This window comes from Emydura macquarii, unplaced genomic scaffold (assembly GCF_026122565.2).
Source record: "Emydura macquarii macquarii isolate MOO-44397 ecotype Brisbane River unplaced genomic scaffold, CSIRO-AGI_Emac_v2 contig_1146, whole genome shotgun sequence".
Classification (NCBI taxonomy): Eukaryota; Metazoa; Chordata; order Testudines; family Chelidae; genus Emydura; species Emydura macquarii.
Genome location: NW_027131283.1, coordinates 21,510,303 through 21,534,470, shown reverse-complemented (window position 1 = coordinate 21,534,470; position 24,168 = coordinate 21,510,303). Strand labels below are relative to the sequence as shown.

The following is a 24,168-nucleotide window of genomic DNA, read 5'->3' as shown; positions in this document are numbered from 1 at the left end:
TGCTGCCTTTTTATATTGTCAGTCACGTTCTCCTTGTTGTCATCCCCTCTTCCCTGGAGTCTTTGCAGCCTTGTCCTTTCTTAGTAGTTCTTAGAATCATAGAATCTTAGAAGTGTAGGATTGGAAGGGATCTCAAGAGGTCTCCTAGTCCAGGCCCTTGCACTCAAGGCAGACTAAGTATTATCTAGACCATCCCTGACAGCATCTTCTACTGCTCTTCAACATCTGCCTTAGCTGTATTTCCACTTCCTGTGTTTGGGGGTTCCAGTTGGCTCTGTCTTTGGTCCCTTGATCTTCCCCACCATATGCTGTTTATGGAATAAAAAAATGCACACAAGCTGATTTCTTTAAAAACTAGTTTCATTTATTTAACTCTTTACTTGTCAGTAGTTAGAAACTTTGCTGAAAGCCCATGTAAACCCACCCATCCAACCTCTTAACCCTCTGACTTCTCCACATTTGCTATTGCCTGTCTCCTCCTACCTCCCACTTTCCTAAGACTCCTGTACATATTGTTGGCTCCCTGCCAAATAAAGTGTTGTAATATTTAATACTAAATAAAACAGTCAGGAAGGAAAAACCATATGATCTAACTTGAAACTAAGAAAGGTCCTCAGGTTGGGTTTGAGGTGCCTTGACATAGCTGATTTTTTTTTTTTTTTTACGTGGCACTAGTATTTTAAATCTATTACTTTTATGGGCACCAGCATTCATTTAATGCATTCAAGCAGTAAAACAAGATGATATATCTGAGATGAGAACAGGCTTTTTGTCTTTCTCTCTTAGAACAAATTAGAAGACATTGTTGAAGGCATCTGCTGGATTCATTTGCAACTGTTCTTTCACAAATGAAAGCAAGACACAAATGATGCCTTCAACCATCTTACGTGTGAGATCTTGCGGTACCTTGACAGTTTAATATTAACTGTTCAGTATGACAGGAGCAAGAGTGTTTGGTATCCCTTCTCACAGAAGCAGTGACTGCTTTGAGCCACTGATTTCCAGCAGCAGTAATCTCTGGTTGTTTGAAACGTTCTGGAGTGAATATCTATCTTGCCAATATTTACCTTCAAAGACCATTATGTTTGAGAGACTGGGATCTTTTTACACTTGTTGGTCCCTTGAGTGTTTCATCCACACGAGTCCTTAACAGAGGGACTATAAAATCAGCTTTAAATAAACTCCTCTAAATAACGCTCCCTAAACCCCCAAAATGAATGTACTTTTTAAGCTTAACAATATCAAGAACAGCAGGAAATCCAATCCCTTCTTGCAAAGAATGCCATTGAACTCATGCCACCAGGTAGAAGTTGAAAACGTTTTTTATTCCAGGTATTTTCTTATATCCCCAGTGATGATGACTGAGGCCCATCCTGAAACTGACATAGCTAGTGAAATAAATTTAAATGGTGCCTGTGAATAATTATGCCCTTTCTAGAGGAGGATGGCTGGTCAGCTGGCCAAGTGCTCTGAATCTTGTACAGACTTTCTTCCTTTGTCTGAGATTGAGGAGCATTTATTTCAGTTTTTTTTACCAGGGCAACACCACCAGTTCCATGTAGTGTTTTTTTCCGACCTGCATCCATGGTGCATGTTCACAAAATACTTGCTGGTTGGGAGGACTGTGTAGCTATACAGAGTGGGACTACACAAAATAGGTTCACTCAAATTTTTACTATTTTAAAAGTTGTATCTTCTAGTCATAGTCTCTTTACATATGTATGGAAACTTTCATATTTGTAATATTTTTCAGAATGGTAAAAACTGTATATTCCTCTTTGCTGTGTAAAGTTTTAGGTCTTTTGCATATATCTGGGTTTTAGGGAAGGACCATATACTTGAAATTCTCCATCTCCCATTACATTCCTACCTCCTTCTCCTTACCACAACTCTTTTCCTTAGTGTTTCAAAATGGTTATCTCACTTGAATTAATTGATCAAAAAAGAAAGAAAAAGAAAAAACACTGTTTCTAGCTGCTTTGAGCCACAGATTTAAAATAAAAGCAGAGTTGGAAGCTTCCAGGTTTTATGGGCTGGTGTATTTTTTCCTATTCCTCCTTTCTGTATTAAAATGCTGAAGATTGGATTGTTTCCTCATCTTGGCGCCAGCTCTTTCTGATACATTTTTTCCTGCTGTGGCTCTTGCCTCCTTAGATTAAAATGCCACAAATCTCTGACCTTCAGTCCAGTCGGTGCTAAATGCTGAATGATGTGTTTTTCTCATTCTTGTGCACTCATCACAGCCGCTCATTTATGAGCCAGCTGTTGTGCTAGACCGCAGCTGTGGGGTGTGGAAACTGAATGCCAGGCACTCTTCTGAGTGGAGAATTAGAGCTGCTCCCTAATGCAACATCAGGGGTGCGAATAGAGGGGATCCTATTGATTTTTCCATGTCAGTGTTCTCTGCAGCTGGGAGAGTCCTATTGTAACTTAAAACTAGACTTCATTAGCATTTATTAAACTTTTTTTTTAAAAACAGCGCTTATAAAGTAAAATTACACTTTTCACTGAATTTTTAGAGTTTGTAGAAACATTAAAGTGTTTGCTAAAAGTTTAGATGGCATGTAGGGTAATGAAATCAACAGGGAGTTCATGAATGCTCCATTAATAGCCTCTTTTGTGCTTTTATGATGTTTCAATATCACAGCTGGAAATGCTGCTTTCTGGATTTCTACAAAAACACTTTTTGTATTTTGTAATGGTGGAGAATATTTTGACATTGTCTGAAAATTTGTTACTCTATCTACTTCTCTAACCCTACCATTTACAAATGTAACCTAATGATCTTGTTTTGCCTACTGGATCAAAGTTAATGTGCATGCATTTAAATCTTCTATACCAAAACACTGTTCTTTTCTTTTCACAATAAGTCAAAGCAAAATGGTTCATATCAGGGTAGACTATTTAGAAAGATTTATAATATTCTAGTCAAAATGAAGGGCTCAAAAATATATTCTTGTATGTATGTGAAATATATTAATTTACAGGACAATTCCTATGTAGTATAGTCAAGTTCCCATATATTCTGTGGAACATTAGACCTAATTTATGCAACAAGGACCACAGTGACAGAGCTGCCCTGAAATCAGTGACAAAGTAGGAATTATGCAACATAAAGTTAATCAACAAATTTAGGAAACTGTTGCTCAAACTATGAACTACTTCAAGATTTAGAAATAATCAGAAAAAGTGAACCTAGTAACTTTTATTAAACAAAAGGCTGCCCTTTTCATTTTAAAACATTTTCTTCTTTGTGTGTTCCTGTTTTCCACCAATATAGTTTAAAGTAAAGACTATTGCTCTTTATAAGCAGATATCACTGTTAAGTATACTACTGCATCATAGTATTCTGTAATGGTAATGCCAAAATATATTGTAAAAGTGGTACAGATATGAAATTGTGTTTTGCATAATTTTGACTAAGTTCTAAACCATTATTGTATTTGAAAGAACATTATGATAAATATGACCTTGTTTATTTGCAAACTTAATGTGGGAAACTTCTAGGGAGAAAACTACTGAATTAATTTTGCAGACTTAGCCTTTAAATCATTGTTGATGTAAAATAGCAATAAAAGAATGAATGTGTTAATGCTAAAATTAAAAGCCTGACTAGACACACTGAAGATGAAATCCTGGCCACATTGAAATCAAAACTTCCATTAACTTCAGTAGGGCCAGGATTTCATCTGCAAAGTGTTTTCCACCCGGTGGCAGTTAGGTGACTTATGAAGAGTAAGTGATGTCTAGATTTTTGGGGTTTTGTTTAAAAAAACCAAGCAGATCTAAAACAATAACTATATGCAGACTGCAGTAGCCTTGGATGAATTTGTAATAGCCAATGCAGAAGCAGGCTGACTTAGTCCTTATTCTTATAAGAAATCATGAATGATTTTCATAATTTTAAGAAATTTTGTAGAGAAGGAAATTTATAATCACTTCTATGTATGAAAGTTAAAATATAGTTGATTGTATTATAGAACACCATTGAAAAATCTTCAGTGCTCACTCCAAAATGATGAAATTTTATTGACAGGAAATTTCTTGGAGCTCTGGGATTATTTAGTTTTGTTTTTCTTAGGTGAAGTGAAACTGTTAACTAAAAATCCCAAATCAGTAGATATACATGTGCAAATAAGTTGAAGTAAAGAACAAGAGTGGAAAATCTCATGTTGTGATCACATTTTCCCTGCAGGTGATATCATTAGTTTTTAAAGCAGTCTAATAAGGGCTTTTTTGGACAAGGGAAATTTACACGAGTGTAACCACATGGATTTAGTTTACAACAGTGCAGACCCCATTGTAGATACACTGCACTGGTGTGGTTCACCCCAGGAAATTCATGTGGGCAAGTCGCACTGGTGCAGGGCCCGTTTATGTCCTGTGCAGCATGTCTGCGTTAAAGGTTTGCACTAGAGAGAAAATATAAATGTGGTTATTTTGGTGCAAATTTCCCTGCTCCACACAAGCCCTAAGAAACTGCAGCTTAGTGCATTTGGTATTACTGAGCTAAATTTACCTAGGGCAAGAAAAGACTTTGAAATAGACCTTGGAGGAAAGTTGTCAGAAGCTACAGGTGGCCAGCACAGCCCCAAAGGTGGTCTGCATTGGAAGTGAGAGAAAGTAGCTATGTCAAGCAACAATGCACTGATACAGACATCCCTTCAACAGCCTCTGGCAGTATAGCACCTCTGGAGTCCCTGGGAGATTTTAAAGCGGACACCCCACGGGTGGATGCTGGAGGTGAAATTATTGCCTGTCTTGCCCTTAAAGGTAAAGCCTCTATTTCTTCCCATACCCCCAATTTTGAAATGCATTAAACCTGGTTTACAGAGTGTGTACATAGAATTTAGAAATGACTGGGTTTTTTTTAATATAACGTTCATCACCATGATATTTAAACACAATGGTTTCAAACAACTTCTACTTGATTTGTGTCAGTAAACAAAAGACTCTGTTACCAGTCCCGTAATGTGTGCAGGCCTCTTTTACATAACATCTGTGGATAAGATTAGCAGTCTGGATAATTCCAGTTACTAATAATTACGTTTTACCTCTTTCTCAGTTCCCCTCCTCTGGAAATACGTCTGGATGATCAGTCACAGGGTTAAATGCCTACTTAAACCAATTTCAAATTGTAACTGAAGCACTGTGTGCTGCCTAGTAGATTACACAGATTGTACTAGGATGCTTTCTGCTTTGAAGGTGATGAATCTTTTATTAGCTAGGCTCCTAATTCTAAAAACGGGCAATTTTCATCTTCGTATCTAAATATGGATTTAGATATTTGTGTTTGAACATTTTGGCAAGTGCTTGTAACACCGTACTTTGTTCACAATGAACCCTTTGAATGGGCAAAAATGTGGAAGAAATTAAGCTCTCTGAACAGATCTTTCCAAACACTTCCTAATGTTGCCAGAGCTAATGTGTGTGTGAAGTTAAGAGAGGAAGAAAGAGAATATTTTACTTTGTAGAGAATGGGGAAAAATATCTTTCATTCAGTAACTTTGTATTGGTTTCCTGGCAGGAGTAAGTAGAGATTATACATAAGGGTCTGCTTTCTGTCAATAAAAGGAGTAAATGAAAGGAAATTACCTAGTGATTTGTGAGGTGTAATTTCCTTGAAAATACTCATTAGAAGACTATACAATATAATTTGATTTCCAGAATTACAAGGTGTAGTCTAAGAGAATGAAGTAAAAAGCGTTGCATAATAAACTCTGTATGTGTGGGCGGAGGGTGAAGAAAATCAATGTACAGTTCTTGATGGAAAGTTAGACGTTAACTCAAAAATTCTACCTTCAAAGTAGAATATCAGAATGTTCTGTACAAGTATTTGAAATTCATGGAATTATAGCACATTCTTTGGTCTGAATTATTTCCTTATGTACTGATGTTCTTCCTTTTTTTAGAACTGGTTAGATTCTTCAAAGGAAATCAAGAGGCAAATTAGAAGTAAGTACTCCTGTATTCAGATGTTAAGTACTTGAACTCAGTTTTGTAATACAGAAATTTATTTTCTTTCAGTTAAACTGGATCTTTTTAAAGCAAAAAGCTTGAATATGGCAGGAGATTGCTCATGATGAAGATTTTAAAAACATGATTTCTATTGACATTATAGGCCCATCTACAGATTGTTCAGGAACAATGTGAATGCACAATTGTTTAAAATGGCTGGTGGTGCCCATGGTATAACAGGTTTTTATTAGCAGTGTGGATGGGAGTGTGTAGTTCTGTAAACCTTTTAAGCCTGAATTAAAACATTGTTCGCTAACCTAGTTAGTCAAGAGTGCATTGTGTTTTTAACATTTAAGCCCCTACCATGGTGAAGAACTCTGCACTATCACAGTTAAACTTTTTGCCTTGTTATTGGATAGGTTTGGACAGTTTACCAGAGATCAAATGTTATTAGCCTATTTCAAAACTGTCACAATACTAACTTGTTAATTGACTTTGTAAATTTTATACTATTACCGATCAGGTAACGGTGGTATTTGCAGTATTCAGACTGTGTCCTATAGTAATTATAAGGAAGTACAAGGAAATCCTAGTTACTTTAGAAGTCATATCCTCTACTTAGGCAAAGCTTTTCAGAACTAATGCTAATAAGTTTAGAGTTCTCTTCTCCAGCTCACCTGAAGTTGCAGCTCTGTGTGGTAACTGTCCTGGTAACTTCAGAAAAACTATTTGTTTTAGGGAGCCATGTATGTGTGTTTATCTGTTTGATTTATTAACCTGAATCTGTTATCTAAATTTCCACGCTTAATCTAAAGAAATTCCAGCAAAAATTATTAATTATTACAGAAAGATATTGAAGTATGTCAATGTGCAAGGTTTTGTCAATGTCAGAGCCATGTTTCTACTTTGTTTTTAGACCTGGTGTTTTATGCATACATGCCAAACGCAGCCTATCTGGTAAACAGTCATCCCAGAATATGGAATTCTTAGTGAATTTCTCCCAGTTCCCTCATACAATAAAAAGACAATAAAATGATCTATTATGAAATATCTGGCCTTTTCCAAAATTTCAATTTAATTGTTTCAGTAATTTTTAAACCTTTAAATTGTTTGAGTTGAAAAAAAAATAGTGTTAGCAAAATGGAAGAAAGAATGGATATAGATTTTCATTGTTGTCTATACTTAGTTTTCTTTCCAGTATATTGCTGACTCTGTTGAGATATCACGTGGTCAAAAGTACTCTGTAATTACTGTACATGATACCTCCTAAAATGATGAGGAAGGGTTAATAAGTAAAATGGCATCTGAACTTTTCAGTGTTAGTTAAATGTTAATCAGTGTATTAAAATGTTGTCCTGAGTGACTGCTGGGAGATACTATATGTAACTCATTAAATGAAATATCTCTTACAAGCATCTTGTGTATCAAATGCTGTCATTGTGATGCTTGCTTTGTTTATATCAGCCTTTAAAAGACTTCTTCTTTAACACCCTGTGAGTCTTTAAAGACTCCCAACGCTTTTAGTCATTGTTTTCTGACAGAGGTTTTTCTTCTTCCTGCTAAGGTCCACAGATACGTTACAATGGATACTTCAGCCTGCTTTGCAGCTTGGGGACAGAGACCTGTTAGTCATTGGCAGTGGGGGAATGCCCCACTTCCTAAACTTCACTCCAGTGTTTTTGTTTTTTTTTCCCTTTCCCCAGTGCAGGTCTGCATCAGACTTTCCTGCTGCAAAGCTTTTCTGAGAGAAATTCTGAACTTTTCCATAGCTTTAGACTAGCAATAGATTTCTTTTTTAAAAAGTGGCATTCAAATCTGGTTCATATATATATATATATGGGGCTTTGGGATCAGATGTTCACACAAATCAGTTATCTATGACACAATTGGAAACTTTGAGAAAATGGCTATTCAAAGTCTTCAGAAAAGTCATCTTACATTCCTGGCTTCTGACAAACTCTACAGAAAGGTAGTCATACAACAAGATCAAGCTGTCTGTGAAGTACAACATGAGAAAATACCTCTTTGCAGGTAGTAGCTAGAACAAATGCAGGGTCAGTAAATACCCTATTTTAATTCAGTTATCTGTAAGTCTCCCAACCAGCCCTATTTGGAGTTAGAACTTGGTGCCAGGCTCTTTCAGTTTGGCAGTAAACAGGCTATCTCTAGCTTTGATTAAATGAGGTCAGTAGAAATTGTCTAGCGAGAGTGTTCAGTAGAATTGTGCAAGAATTCCAGGAACAGCTTTGTCCCATTCCCAGTTTCAGCAACAAGCTGAAAGGCCATGACATGAATTAAATCATCTATCACCTATTTCAAGTTGGAGTATTACAGCCTGCTCCCTGTCCCATTTCTTCCTTCAAAGAATCTGGGACACACAGCACAGAGCCCTGTCTGAAATATCTAAATAAGTTCCTAAAAGAAACTTGTCTTCAAAACGTTCCCATTTTACTATCCTCACACAATGCTTCTGTTATGCAAATATCTGGCAGCTGTTTTCTTTTCTCTTGTTCGATCATTATCCCATTTGATATTATAAGCTCCCAGAGGGTAGCAATAATATTGGCTTTAGAGAATAAGGAAAATTACTTATCTCATCCCAGACAATTTTTGTGATCAGTGTTCTGTGCAGATAGAAAGCTGAAGCAAACACACAGTGATACGGTTGCAGAAGCATTTTGGATTTAGTACAAACACAAACATGGGATGCCAGAGAAGTCGGTCATAGGCTTGGACTGAAGAAGAATACTGTCAGGTACAAGGTTTCATCTCAAAAGAAAGTTAACACGAGGAAGATGGCCATAATGAAAAACCTGTTTCACAGAAACAAACATCCAACTCTTATTGGAACCCATTGGGAATTCTGATCTAGGGTGACCAGATGTCCCAATTTTTATAGGGACAGTCCCATTATTCGGGGCTTTTTCTTATATAGGTACCTATTACCCCTCACCCCCTATCCTGATTTTTCACACTTGCTATCTGGTCACCCTGTTCTAATCTCATATACAGGTACTCTTCAACAATCCAGAGTTCATATACCTACCCAGGAATCTTGAGTATGCCCTCCACATCTCATCTGCTCTCTCCCATGATAGAGATGTAGCTCTAGTTGTTTATTCTCTGATCCCCCAACTGTTGAATGCTGAGAATCAGATTTTTATTCTGAAGGGATCTTCCCCCATTCAATTCAGGGAATGATTACCAGAAAGAGAGTGTCCAGCATCCACCAACTGGAATAGATTGAGTCATTAAGGTCTGAATGCTGGTCCTTCCATGGAAAATTGATATGTTCTGGTCATGATAGTCAATGCGTCTGATTGTGTTCTTCCCAGTTCTTATGAAAACCCTATCAGCCCATCCCAGAGAGAAATTTTCCTGTCCTGGCTGGAGCAAAATGCCTAATTCTGGGTGCCCTGCCCACCAACGGAGAAATAAATACCAAGATTTGCATGTCACAAATTGGATTATCAGAGTGGCTTCTATACCCAGACATCTCACTCATTGTAAGTAAAATTGGTAGACTGGGATCAACTTCTTTGAATCTGAAAACGGTAAATAAAATGCCCTGTAGCCTGTGTGTGTCAGGACCAGAATGTGAAATGACAATGACATCTCGCAAAACTTAGCAAGATCTCTTCTATATGTCTTTCCAACTTTACCATTGTTCCCCAGGATAACACAAAAGATAGGAATGAGACGGTAACAGTGAAACTGTTCTGGCTGTGAAACCTCTTCTGGCTGAAGGGGTTATGGTTCTCAGACCTGAGTAATCTAGCATTGGATTTTCAGAGAAGATCTGCTATTGCAAGATTATTCCTCCACCTGAGACCAGACGGTTTCAAATGAACACTTAAATGAAGTGAGTATTGCTCTGATGGACCCCAAAAGAAAAGTCAATGAATAGAACTTATTCTATAGGCTGGTACAAAGTCCACAGTTTAACTACCATATTAAAACCTGCGAAACATATTCTTGAGTTCCCCCAGGAGGGCTTTATTGGCAGATAAGAGTGTCCATGCAAAAAAGTCAAATCTCTGTAACATAACATTCTTGGCATGCTCAAGATGAGGACGTTTTGTACAAGTCCCCACATTAAATGCTTTCTTCGGGCATCAACTTTATTCAAACCCCACAAGGTCATAGAGTTGCTCTTTACAGCCCTACCCAGATTGAACCTCTGAAGGAGATGTGGTCTTACATTCTATCCATTAGAGTGGGCCTGCCAGTGGATTCAATTGGGAGCTTTTTATTTGAAGTTGGGAAATCCAGTATTATACTTTTAATTCAGACAGGTAGTCCTTGCAACTGTCATGGCATTCATTCCTTAAATAAATTCAAGAAAATTCCTCATTAGATTAAGCATCGGTCTCAGGGCAGAATAGTCATGTCCCTCTATTGAGATCTGCTAGATGGCTACTAGTTCACCAAGTTCTGCTTATTCGTTATCCATTCTTACTCAATGCCATTTCCTTTCTTTTGACAGAAGTCGTCTTCTCCATACCTTAGTGCCCAGGGGAACATGGAGAAGACTGATTACCTATGATCTACCTCATTTTGGATGTCCATATTTAAAGGATGATAATGCTTCCCTCCCTGGAGGCACACTGCTATGAAAAACTCATTTTAACAGATCTATGGACCTTAGCATGAAGAGGAATAGAACATTTATTTGTCCTTTCCTGGCAATTTCCTTTCTTTAAAGTAACAAGGTCCACAAATCCAGCCCACACTGAAAAGAAATGGATCATCCAGATCAGAGAGAGAATTTGACACACAAGGATTTCTATTAATTGTTGTTTGGTGGAATATGTCATTTTCTCCAGTAGGAGAAATTGTACTTTTTCCTCAAAGAATATTTAAAATCTGTCATTCAGAAAAGTAATTTGAATTATCCAGGCTGTGGAAGTTATCTCAACTAGAAGGAGCTTGAAGAGGTGGGGCATTCCCCTGCTGCCAGTGGCTGATAGGTCTGGCTCTGCCCTCAAAATGCAAGTAGGTTGACGTATCATAGAATGTTAGAGTTGGAAGGGACCTCAGGAGATCATCTAGTCCACCCCCCCCCCTGCTCAAAGCAGGACTAACCTCAGCTATATCATCCCAGCCAGGGCTTTGTCAAGCCTCAGCTTAAAAACCTCTAAAGATGGAGATTCCATCACCTCCCTAGGTAACCCATTCCAGTGCTTCACCACCTTCCTAGTGAAAAACCTTTTCCTAATGTCCAGCCTAGACCTCCCCAACTGCAACTTGAGACCGTTGCTCCTTGTTCTGTCATCTGCCACCACTGAGAACAATCTAGCCCCATCCTCCCTGTATAAGCCCCATCCTCCATTGTATAAGATTTGTGGACCTTATAACTTGAAGAAAGGATACATTTTACTAATGTGGAATCTCCAGAGATTAGGTCATTTTTCACTGCCAGTATTATTACATCATTCTCAGACATACCATGTTTTGGAGGTAGTAGTTCAGATGTATAATGCATGCCAGCTCCTATATTTCAAGTAAGGGTATTGCTAATAAGAGCTTGATCGTGTTCCTTTGTAAGTCATGCTAAGATTCCTTTTGTATTGGCAGCTCAGCAAGCATAATGTGGTGTACTTTTGCCAGTATTTCCATTGTCTCCAGCTTGGGATGTTCCCAGAAGCCTTTACTTGTATACTGAATTCATTTTTATTAAGACTGTGAATTGTGATAGTGACTTGAGAATAAAATGGATTAGTAAGTAAAAGTATATAATATATAATATACTAATTCATGTCACTTACTACAAATCCATTGTTATACAAGTAGAACAAAATTATTTTTAGTTGGAATAGTTCAACTTTTGTTTGTAGTGTTGCATAAAACGTTACTCTGTAATGTGCATATTGGGTAGTGTAGATTTTATGGGGAGATATACTAGTCGAGAATAAGATTTTCATTTCGATACTTGAAACACAAGTGCATTGTGAATTATTCCAGAGGCTCACCTGTATAATCTTTTCGGCATGTGTCACTAAATGAAAGCACCTGTAATTGAGAGGAGAAGGGTGTGTTCATCACAACTTAACTGGAGGATTCTTTGTTAAACTGGCAATTTTTTTTTAATTCTGATATTTCTCCAAAAGCTTTACATTTGCACTAGTCATGTTTGCTATACGGCTTTCGGGATTAATGAAATCCATAATTAGGTTTAAGAAAAATTGTTCATATTCTACTGAAGGAATGAAAATTACAATTGATTCTCTAGCTACCATGTAGTTTCATTTCCTGTGGTGAACAGATTATGCTGAAAATGAAGCTGAAGTACTGTCATTTGTGTAAATACATCAATCCTGATTAAAATGGCAGATGCATGAATTTATCTACATATGTATATACAATATGTAATTAAACTCCACTCAGCAATAAAGAAAATGATTCCAATGATAACTTTTTCTTTGAGTAATTGCACATGTCTATTTCACTTAGGTGTGTACACGACTTTTCCCTTATCGGTACCCATTGTGGCATCACATGCACCCTCTACCACCTCATGCTGCTGCATGAAGGTGTAAAAGGCAGAGCCATTCCCTACTCCCATCAGTTCCTTCCTACCTCCCATAGTCAGTAGTTAAGAGTGTTAGCTTGCTTCTGTAAGTGTTCTTCCTTTCAGAGAATTTTCCTTGTATATAGTTTGGTACTCATTCATAGTTAGTTTAGTAAATTTCATTTCTAAGTTGTTTTTTCATAGTTTATTGAAGTGTATGTCCCTCTTGTTCCGGGTGCTAGTGCCTGGTACTGGGGAATGCCTTGGTCTCCATGCTTTAAATGTTGCATCAGCGGCAAGATATCCATGTTGGAAAGTGACCCTCAATCTAGGTGTCTGAATTGCCTCTGTGAGGGTCACTTTCAGGAAAGATGTCAGATCTAAAAAGTATAGGGAGGTGAGGCTCCATCACCTTCTCATGGAGGCAGCCCTGTGTCCACCATTGGAGCCTTCCTCCTTGGGCAGGTACCAAGCACTTCTCCTTCAGTCAGAAGTGCCCTTCCAGATGTGGATGCATCTGAGCGCTGCTCTCCTTTTGCTAAAAACAGACTAACACAGCTACCCCTATGGAACTCTCCTTCCCTAGTACCTCAAAAGAAACCTCAGTATGGTGCTTCAAAGGACTCTTCCTACAAGAGATCAAGGAGGCCGGTACTGTCAACCAGTAAAGAGGCTGGAAAACAGGTAATGAGTCCTCAGAGAAGATCTCCTTGGTGCTGACCGCATCTTATGTGCGGTTGTTGACTCTGGCACCGATGCCTATGCTGTTGAGACTGACCCCTGCTGGTGTATCAGTGTCAGGGGAACTTCTTGATACCGATGACACCTGAGGCCTGTGCTGTGGCACAGGATCTTCTATGCCCCTTGGTACCATCCTCTTCAGCAGTACAGGAGACATCTCGTCTGGTACCAATGAACCTTCAGTCTGCATCGGAACTTGCCTACAGGTAGAGGTCATCTTCTGGTACCGTGGCCAGCTTCAGACCCTCCTGCACCTCCTTGTCCTGTGCCATCTAGAGGCAAGCCCAATATGCTCCCTTGGATACCATCTTTTCCAGTCTTAACAGTGGTTCTTGGCACTTCAGGGTATCAGATCCCCAGTCGGTAGAGCCCTGCAAATCTGCAGATATCCGCATCTGTGGATCCTCATGTGATTGTATTGTTTACCATCTTTGCATATAGCATATCAGATGCAGATCCAAATTTTTGTATCAATGCAGGGCTATAACAGTGAGATAGGATGTTGAGGCAGATATGGATACATATAAAAGGTGGAGTGTGGATTACGGTTCGGATATAAGTTAATTATGAAAGATGTGTATCGTATGCAGATTCATAATTTGTTTCTGTGTAGGGCTCTACTGGTTGGGTGACTCGGGCTGTTCTTCAGAATCAGAGATTGACTTGTGTGTTGGACCTAAAATAGGAGGCATCACTGTCCATTATCGAGGGGCTTTTCTCCTTAGCATCTGGCCTAGGTTCCACGTTGATCAAGGGACAGTAATCCTTGGTCTGGAAGAGGTTGTGATCTAATACCCCCTGGGTTCCAATATGGCAATTGATAGGGCATCTTCCCACCACTGGATCTTCCCCGCACCCTTCTCCCTCCAGATTTCCTAGTAGACACCAGGATAGTTTGTGTGAGGATAGTTTGTGTGAGTACCCCCAGTACTGAGTTGGATGCCAAACAGACCCCAGCAGAACTTCCTTTGGAAGAGTTACAGGGGGCCCCACTCAACCTACTTTGTGTTCCTCCTCCTCATCACCCAATGAGGCAGTGGTTTCTGGAGTGTCTTTGCCTCTTCAGGATGACAACAGGGTCCGTCAGGACCTGTTAAAGAGAGTTGCTTCCTCCCTGGCATACAGGTGCAGGTAGTTCAGGAGAGCTCCTACAGGTTGATGGACATTTTGGGATCAGCAGGGATGTCCTAAGTAGCTCTCCTTATAAATGAGACCATTCTGGATACCACAAATATGACAAATGCCATCTTCTCTGTCACCAGCAGTCAAAAGGACCGAGTGGAGGTATCATGCTCCCTCATGGGGATATGAGCAATCTTGCATCCTTCCACATTCTGGTCCCTTCGTGGTCTCAGAAGTGAATGAGAGAGAGCATCCAGGGCAGCCCGTTTCTACCCCAAAGTTGAGAGAGGCAAAGAAACTCATTGATTTGGTAGAAATGTATTCGACAGCTGGATTCCAGTTTTGTATCTTGAACCAGCAGTCCTTGCTGGGTGGATATGATTTCTCCCTCTGGGACAATGATCTCAAGTTTGCAGACAAGTTACCAGGGGATGTCAGGCAGTAGTGGAAGAGGGTAAACTGCTGGCTAGGACCACTCTTCAGGCGACATTGCATTGGGCAGACTCTGCAGCTAGGACTATGGCATTTGTGATAACATATAGGTGTTCATGGCTTCAATCATGTGGTTTTCCATAGGAGGTCCAACAGACTGTTCAGGATCTCCCTTTTGAGGAACAGACCATGTTTTCCCAGCAAACTGATGACAAGCTCCACAGTCTCAATCCACTCCTTAAAAAGAAGCAATTCTACCCTTATTCATTCCACCGTTACCAGTCCTTTATGCCTAGGCAACCTGACCAGTCTAGGAGGAAAGGGGAGAGTCATAGGAGGTGACCACTGCCTCCTCACTTTTCATCTTCAGCAAACTCATGTAGACAGCCTGGAAATACCAAGCAGTCTGTTTGACTGCCTTGTTGAGGACAGTTTACCAGTTTGCTTTATGTCAGCTTCTCCTGTCGCATTTTTTTTCCCAACAGGTTATATCCCACTTTATCTCAGATCAGTGGGTCCTAATAGAGGAATTGGAATATACCATTTAGTTTGTTAGTATCCTTCCTTCCTTTCCGTCCCTCTTGAGGGGATCCCTCTCATGAGAAGGTCTAACTTCGGGAGATGCAGTAGCTCCTCCTTTGGGAGCCATAGAGATAGTCCTTCTTCTCCATAAAGGGAAAAGGTTTTGTTCACATTACTTCCTAATTTCAAAGGCAGAAGTAGGTCTCAGACCCATATTAGACCTGCAAGAGCTGAACAAATACATAAAGATAAGAAAATTTCACATGCTGACCCTTGCATCCATTATCTCCTCCTTGGACCCTGGTGATTGGTACACTGCTCCTGTCTTGAGGGATGCATATTTCCAAGTGACTATCCATCAAAGCCACAGGAGATTCCTCAGTTTACAGTCAATGAATCCTATTATTTGTTTACATTCCTATCCACTGCCCCACAAGTATTTACAAAATGCATGGTGGTGATGGCTGCATTCCTAAGAAGAACAGGAGTACAAATGATTCCATACCTGGAGGGTCAGATGTCAGTCCAAGAGCCAGATAGAATTAATTGTGACCAAGATCCAGTCCATCTTCAGAGTTCTGGAGCTGCTGATCATCAGGGAGAAATCAGTCTTCTCCCCTGTTTAGAGGATAGAATTTATAGGACTGGTCCTAGATTCTACAATAGCGAAGGCTTTTCCTCCCGCAACCCAGATTCCATATTGTTAGCCATGTCATTAGACCCGAGGGCCCATCCAACCATGACTGTAAAGAAATATCTTGGACTTCTAAGGCACATAGCCTCATGTACATATATGGTCGGAGTTAGCTCTGTGAGGAGAGTATGAGAATTGAGAGCTCTGATAGCTGGCCCACCTTATCCAGTCTTTTACAACCACAAAGTATACTTATACACCATCTGAACTTCCTGACTAAAATAGTCTCACTTCCACTTATATTGGCAATCAGGCAATATATTTACCAATTTTCTATCCTAGGCCCCATGCTTATAAGGATGAGGAGAAACTACATACACTGAAAATCAGGAGAGCTTTTTTAGCTTTTTACTTGGACATGACTAGACTATTAGGTCATCTTCACAACCACTCATAGCAGTTGCAAACTGGGTGAAAGGTCTTCTAGTCTCGACTCAAAGAATCTTGTCATGGATTTCTTCATGCATACGATTGCTACAACTTTGCCAATGTAATGCAACCAAGCAGAGTGGTAGCATACTCCATGTGATCGTAAGCAGCTTTGGCAGCTTTTCTAGCTCAGATGCCTGTACAAGATATTTACAGAGCTGAAACTTATTCATTGGTAGACACCTTTACATCCCATTATCTCATATCTCAACATTCCAGGGATGATGCCAAATTTGGATGAGTAGTCCTTCAGTCATTGTTCAGGTAGACACCAATCTCACCTCTGGATTGAACTGCTGTGTGAGTCATCTGAAGTGGAATGGACGTGTGCAATCATTAGAAAAAGAAAAAAACAATAACTAACCTGTTCTGTAACTGTTGTTCTCCAGGATGTGTTTCATATGTCCATTCCAAACCTCCCTTTACCTCAGAGTCTGTCCAATAAGAAGGAACTGAGGGGGATTGGAGGCAACTCCATCCTTTATGCCATCATGCGTGAGGCAGCATAGAGCTGCCCAATGGGAACCACTAAGGGAAAAATCTCCAACTCTAGTGAACTGGGTGTGCACACACCTGAAGTGGAACGGACATGTGCAACTCATCTCGGAGACCAACAGTAACAGAACAGGTTAGTAACTGGTTTTTCTCGTGCTCTGTGTGTGGCAAATTTTCAATTCCCCTTTTATGGCTCTTACTTCATTGCCTTCTTAAGCAGGATATGGACACAATGAAATGAACCACTGCCAATTTCTCCTCTTCATCTGGAAGAAATTGGGGGTCAATCCTTAGATTGAAGGAAGGTAGAAAGATGGAAATTGCAAAACACATCTAATACTCGATGAAGTCCTATTTAAATGTGGATGAACATAATCTGATTTTCACATTATAGTTTATGAGCAACAATGGCAAATGCCCTTCAAATCTTTGTGCTCTCAGAAGTATGTAATAAGGATAAAAATGGTTTGGAGTAGCATGAGGCTGGGACGGGCAATGCCAAAAAAGGCCAGAAGACGTCTCTTCTGGTTAACCATCTACTTCTAGTTTCCACTGGCCCCACTTTCTTGGCAAACGTTGAACATTATAAACTTTATATATACAAGGTTTGCACTGAAGATGAACTTCTTTAGTGACCCACAGTGAGCATTTTTTTAGTTGTCAAAACAAGCTATTTTGTCAAGTACAAGCTATTTTGGTTGTGTAGATGTTTGTAGAATTTATCTAAATTGGATTTATGTCATGAATACTTCTTACAGTTAAGACATTTGCATTTCTTGTTGTTATTAGTACTGGCAATATTCATGATGCATAAAGGTAAAAGTCCTGAACCTGAATTTTCAATAGTGTTCACTGGTTATGGGTGCTTCCGTTTTTCAGTGCTCAACTTGCAACCCCCTGAAAAGGGGTCTGATTTTCAGAAAATGCTGAACACCCACATTTTATATGGGAAAATCAAGGCCTGTTTAAGGTTTCTCACATTTGGCACCCAAAATCACTATACTCTTTTGAAAATTTAGCCATTGTCCTTGTCTTTTGGAAGTAAAATCCAGACCCAATAGACCTCATGGTTACGGGTTGAACAAGAAAACAATTGAAACACAGTTTTGAATAGTGGTGATGAAGCTTGCTTACTTTGATTTACACTATTGTGTTTGTTGTTATGCAAGTCTCCAAACATTAGTGTGTGTTGTTAAAAATGTTGGTGGGTGGGGAGGATGCACAAGTGGTGAATTAGATTGATTTCAACCTTAACTCTGAATTTTTATTATCTTGTAAGAGTACATCAGCTTTCTTTGTGGAATGTGATTTGAACATAGTTTCTTTTAGATGCATATAATTTAGATAGTGTATTCAAGTGTTTGAAGCCAGGGGTATTGCTTCCTTTTCATTCACATAACACTGATCTCCTGTCTCCTCTATCAGGTGTCTTGACTGGAACTCATTTCAGCTTAATTTGGAAAATTAGCTGAGAGAGAATTTATTTTTACCATTTTTATGTAGTTTTGTCAAGCTACTTTTGAAACAGCCACCATGAACCAGATATTACTGGGCCTGATTTTGTCTACAGATCTGTGCACATCTCTCATTCTCAGTATAACTGAGAATAGAATTGGGCACACAATGTCCAGCCAGTGCCTTTCAGCATTAATAACATGGAAAGAGGTTTAAGCATATTAGGAAAAACTTCCTAATTTTCAAAGTAGTTATGCACTGGAACAAATTGCTTAGGGGGGTTGTGGAATCATTGTTATTGGAGGTTTTAAAGAACTGGTTAGACAAACACCTGTCAGGAATTGTCTAGTTATTACTTAGTCCTGCTTTGAGTTCAGAGGACAGGACTAGATGACCTGCTGAGTTCCTTTCCAGCCCTACACTTCTATGATTCTGCAATTCTATGTGCTTAACTTTAAACATGTGAATAGTCCTATTGAATTCAATGGGATTACTCACATGCTTAATGTTAGGCGCAAGTTAAAATGTTTTGCTGGATTGAAGCCAAAGTTCATGGCATCTTGCAGAATCATTCAAGCCTTTAAATTGGTTATGGTGAAATGGATCATCTAGGGAGCTGAGGGCAGAGGGTGGCAATACGCAGACAAATACATTATGTGAGTGGTCTCAGCAATCAGACACTTCCCCCCACATTCTACCTCTGTTCCCTGGCAGTCACAGGAATTTCCTGCAGCAGAGGAGGAAATTTGGAAACTTTCCTTTGTCCCTTTTGCCCTGCTATTTCTCTACCTTCCTTCTCCAAAACTCCACTGGCCAATAAGAGGCAAGAGTGAGTGGCAGCCCTTGAAATCTGACAGTCTTTTCTGGCTCCCTAGAACTTCTGTCCCTAGGTAGTGCTGGGATAGGGTTTACATTTACACCCAGTGACTAGATTCAGGTTCAAATCAAACATCAGATCAAATGATGTTTACTTTACAAATAAAATCTTAGGTAAGTAATGCTAGTGTAACATATAATCTATGAATTGGAAATTTTGCAAGACTTTATACTACTTAGTGTTGCTGGTGTATAAATGTTTCATTTTAAACTCAGCGGTAGCCTGATTTTCATTTAATGATGAAAACTGTGGCTAAAGGCCCATGCATTAAAATGTATATATATATAAATTTCGCTTTCTATAACCTCTCTCCTATAAACTCTCTCTCTCAAAAGCTTTGTAAATGGAGTTGAAATGCATCAGTGTGAAGAGGGAAAGAAGATTTAAAGAGGTCTAGACAAGGGAAAACCTCTGCATTTGAGCGATTAATTCAGATGGAGTGACAGATAAGCTTAACCAAAAGGCAGGAGAAGTTACTGAAGAGATGCTTTTTTCATCAGCTGTGGTGAGACTGTGTGAATAGAGAGGGACTGGGGGAGAAAGAGACAGGACCCATGAGGTAGGCTGGACTAAGGACATGGAGAGTTTTAAGAATAGGGGCTGGATATAGATAATGTTGACTCCTTACATCAATTTCAGGGGCAGTACATTGCAGAGGAAAAGTAATTTCTTTAATTTTGGATGCCTTTTTACAGTTGCCTGTGTGCCATGAATTTATTTGTTTTTGCTACACACTACCACAGAACTATTAGTTGACCCATAAAAATAGCATATACACCAACAATAAAAGATACAAGAATGCCTCTATTGGGATAAAACACTGATTCCCCAGTATAGATGGGATGAATCATGTTAATTGTGCACTGTTGGATATTACATTCTGTTCCTTAAAGAATGCATCTAATGTTGCTTCTGAAGCATTTTTGAGGTAGCAAGTTGGCTAGACAAATTCTTGACATTTCTGTAGCCCATAGTATTAAGCACCAATAAACAGAGAGCACTAGTACAGACAAAATTCTAAATATCATTTAAATATCAACATTTTTTACCTTGCCCAGCAGTTTATAATGTCAGTATCACAGCATAGAGTTTTTATACAGACAATCAAGTTTTTGTATGCTTTTAACACATTGCTGTGCACATGAGCTATACCCATAGACTAAGTCAGAAGTACAGAAATAGACTATACACAAGCAGTTTAATACATTTAATTTATGTTCAGAGAAAAAAACAGTTTCTCATTACTATTTAAAATATAAGAAGGCCAACAGTTCAGACTCTGTCCAATACAAAATTATTAATTTGTCAGTTTCAAACAGCTTTACTGAATTTTGTTTGTGGCTTCAATAATAGTCTTAAGAAATTGTGTTAATTTAGCATGTGTACTGAAGATGTATATACCCGGAATTTCCACATAGCTGATGGATTTATGCTCCAGGAGCATTTTTGCTAACATCGGTGTTTCAGAAGATAAGCTTTCACTTAAAAACAAACAAAATCTAGACCTTCTGTTTACAAAGAGCCTTCTAAGAGCTTAGAGCTCTGATCTATGCTAGAAAAAATCACAATGCTAACAGAAGCCAACACTGAGTTAAGCATCAATCAGTTCACTATTAAGCATCAGTTCACTCTACCTGATTTAACTGCAAGTATAAACCATTAAAAACTGAGTTGAGCATCAAACAAGTCTTCACTTTATTTGGGGGTTTGGGAGCAGATGCTGAACACAGTTTTCCCTGGTCTATAGTTGCAGGTAAACCAGGTACAAATGAACTGGGTGTTAGGAATGGGTTATTCATTTATTTTTGTAGACCAGATCTTAAAGGTAATCAGTGCACTCTTCTAATGCTAAATCTGCAGTTGGAACAGTGAAACAATACCACTGAGAGATATCAGTTGCCCTCTTCCTCTCAACAGGGGAACTCTTTCACTTCTCTTAATAGTTAACTTTGATGCCTAATAATTATTTTATTATAATAGATTTTTTTTTTTGTTCAAAGAAAAATTTGTATTTTCATAGGAGTAAAATTAAAGTTTTTCTCTGCATGTTCTTTCAGTCTATGTACTCCTGTAATGTTATTACTTACCTTTGTTTTTCTTTAGCAAGTTGGGGTTTTTTAAATCAGATAGTTTTCATTCAGTATAATTGTAAGACTATACTCACAATTATAGACTTTTGTCAAAAAAAGACATCAGAAGGCTGGTATATTTGAGCTACAGGTGTGTGTGCATCGCCCCATAACGGGAGTGAAATGTTTATATTTCCTGTTATATGAGTTTATGCTGATAGATTTTTTTCCTTTTGATAGAATTAAATATTAACTATTTTTAATTAACTAATGTTAATTACCAGGAAGAAAATTGACTAGCCTGTTTCCATCAGTTAGGGCTTTCATTCAATAGTGCAACATTAAAATGATGTTCAATGGTGTAATTACCATTGGACATTTTTCTCCAGTGACACCTTTTGAACTTGATCCTGCCCTGTGTTAGTGTATGCATCACTTCATACCTTCTGAAATCCTCTACTGTGCATATGTTAGAAAACCGGAAAGTGAATTTTCTAATAGGATGTGGTGTACTTGTATTTCTGAACACATTGGTAGTCATTCTAAAGGATGTTTCATGACTAGAAATATCTTGTGAAATACAAGGGGCCATGATTTTCAAAAGTGACTAGTGACTTTGGGTACCCCACTTCGACACTTCAGAGGCCAGACTTTCATAAAGTACTGAGCACCCCTGAAAATCTAATTCATATAAGATTGTTCATGTTGGGCAGCCAAATATTGAAGCACCCCAAGTCACTAGTTGCTTTTAAAAATCTTCATAGAAGATTCTAATGTAAAGAAAAATTCAAAATTTTGAGAAATTTCATGTTTAGGTTTTAAACAATGCTTCATTTGGCATATAATTTACAAACTCAAACTCTTCTCCCTTCCAATCAGTAACAGCTTGGGGCTTTTGTAAATTATTCATCTTTTAATCTTTTAGCACCTTTCCAGAGTTAGAACTAGTCAAGATTTTTTGTCAAAACATTTATAAAAATGAATTTTTTAGAAGATTTTTAGAATTTTTTGTCTTTTAAATTAATTTTTATCTAAAATGTTATTGAAACCATTTACATTTTTATTTATCAAAAATGAAGTTTTTTTCAGTAAATCACTTACCAAAAACAGTTTTTAAGTAAACAAATATGTCAATAACTATTTCGATAAAAATTTTGAGGGGTCAGTGGTCCATTTCAAACCATGTAAAATGAAAAAGAGTTAAATTTTTTTGTGATATTTCTTTTAATTTTTTTAACCAGCTCATTTTATTCAGTTGCCTTCCTTAAACCTGGCAAGACATGAAAAATAGATTAAATGCTTTTTCTTTAAAGCAGAATACAACAAGGGGAGGAGTGGGGGCAAAAAACCTAGCTGGCTTCAAAACTGAGCTTGATAAATTTATGGAGGGGATGGTATGATGGGACAACCTAGTTTGGCAGTTGAATGATCTTTCACTACTGGTGGTAGATATGCCAATGACCTGTGATGGGATGTTTGATGGGGTAGGTTCTGAGTTGTTACAGAAAATTCTTTCTTAGGTGTCTGGCTGGTTGAGCCCACATGCTCAGGGTTTAACTGATTGCCATATTTGGGGTCGGGGAGGAATTTTCCCCAAGGGCAGATTGGCAAAGGCTCTTGGGGGTTTTTCGCCTTCCTTTGTAGCATGGGACATGGCTCACTTGCTGGTGAATTCTCTCTACCTTGATGTCTTTAAACCATGATTTAAAGACTTTAATAACTCAGTCATAGGTTAAAGGTTTATTACAGGAGTGGGTGGGTGAAGTTCTGTGGCCTGCATTGTGCAGGAGGTCAGACTACATGATCGTATTGGTCCCTTCTGACCTTAGAGTCTGAGTCTATAAACAAGATTAAATTGCTTCTCTTCTGGATTCCCAATTTTTCCTAGGTTATATCTACACTGACGGCGGAAAAGTCACCGCCATCAGATCGACTTACCTGGATCGACTGAGCGGTCAGTGAAGACCTGCTCAGTTGATCCAGAAGTCGATGCTATTAATTCACCCCCGCAAGTGGCGTAGCACTGCGTCAACGGGAACGCGGTTCCTGTCAGCGCAGTACAGTGAAAACAGAGCGCAGAAGAGAAGCACAGCAGTTGACGGGCGTTACCCAAGTTTTCTGTGTAGTTTGTGTAACTCCCGTTGACTGCTGCCGAATCGCTGGGGTAAGCGTAGACCAAGCCCTAGTTTAACTACTAGATGAAAGTGACTGTGGATTTAAAGGAAATGCCTGAGAATGCCTGTAAATTTGATACCAGCAAAGGGAGTCTTCATCTGCATTCACAGATGCTCCAACAAAATCTGACCTATTTTACTTATCTAACTTTTCTTTTTAAAATACATATTTTCCTTATGAAATTTATATCCAGAAACACCATTGCTATATTTTAGTGCAGATTTTTTATTTAATGTTTTGAAATATTTCATTCCTGTCAATTAGCAACTTCAACTGGGTTGTAAGTTGTTACACCGCATGTGTTCCGGTACTACCGTCCAATGCTTTTTATCACATAGACTGGTTTTTTTTTAAATTTCAAGACAATGTTGAAATATTGTTACATTTTAATGGTTTCATTCCTTGGCCTGCAAAATACTACAGACCTAATAAATGGTGTCATTCTCAGAACAGAAATTACTTACTTTACTAATCCTGTCTCGCTCTTAAATAATATATTTTATTGGATTAACTTCTGTTGGTGGAAGATACAAGCTCTCAAACTATTCAGAGTTCTTCAGGTCTGGGGAGAGAAATAAGTGTTTCTGAGCTTACATACAAGTTGGGACAGATAGTTAAACATAAGTGATAACACATGTTGTAGGAGATCACTTGAGAAGGGGTGGGCAATAAGGGTTTTAGTGTTCTG

The 24,168-nt window shown here is 38.6% G+C and overlaps 1 protein-coding gene across 7 annotated transcripts in view; it reads left to right on the top strand.

Annotated features, from left to right (window-relative positions):
* EPB41L2 (erythrocyte membrane protein band 4.1 like 2) overlaps positions 1 to 24,168 on the top strand; it is a 236,451-nt gene that overhangs the window by 134,837 nt on the left and 77,446 nt on the right. For all 7 annotated transcript variants that reach the window (XM_067546743.1, XM_067546742.1, XM_067546739.1 and 4 more), the window contains exon 5: positions 5,913 to 5,955. In XM_067546743.1, coding sequence (XP_067402844.1) covers positions 5,913 to 5,955 — 43 coding nt within the window. The remainder of the gene's footprint in view (positions 1 to 5,912; positions 5,956 to 24,168) is intronic.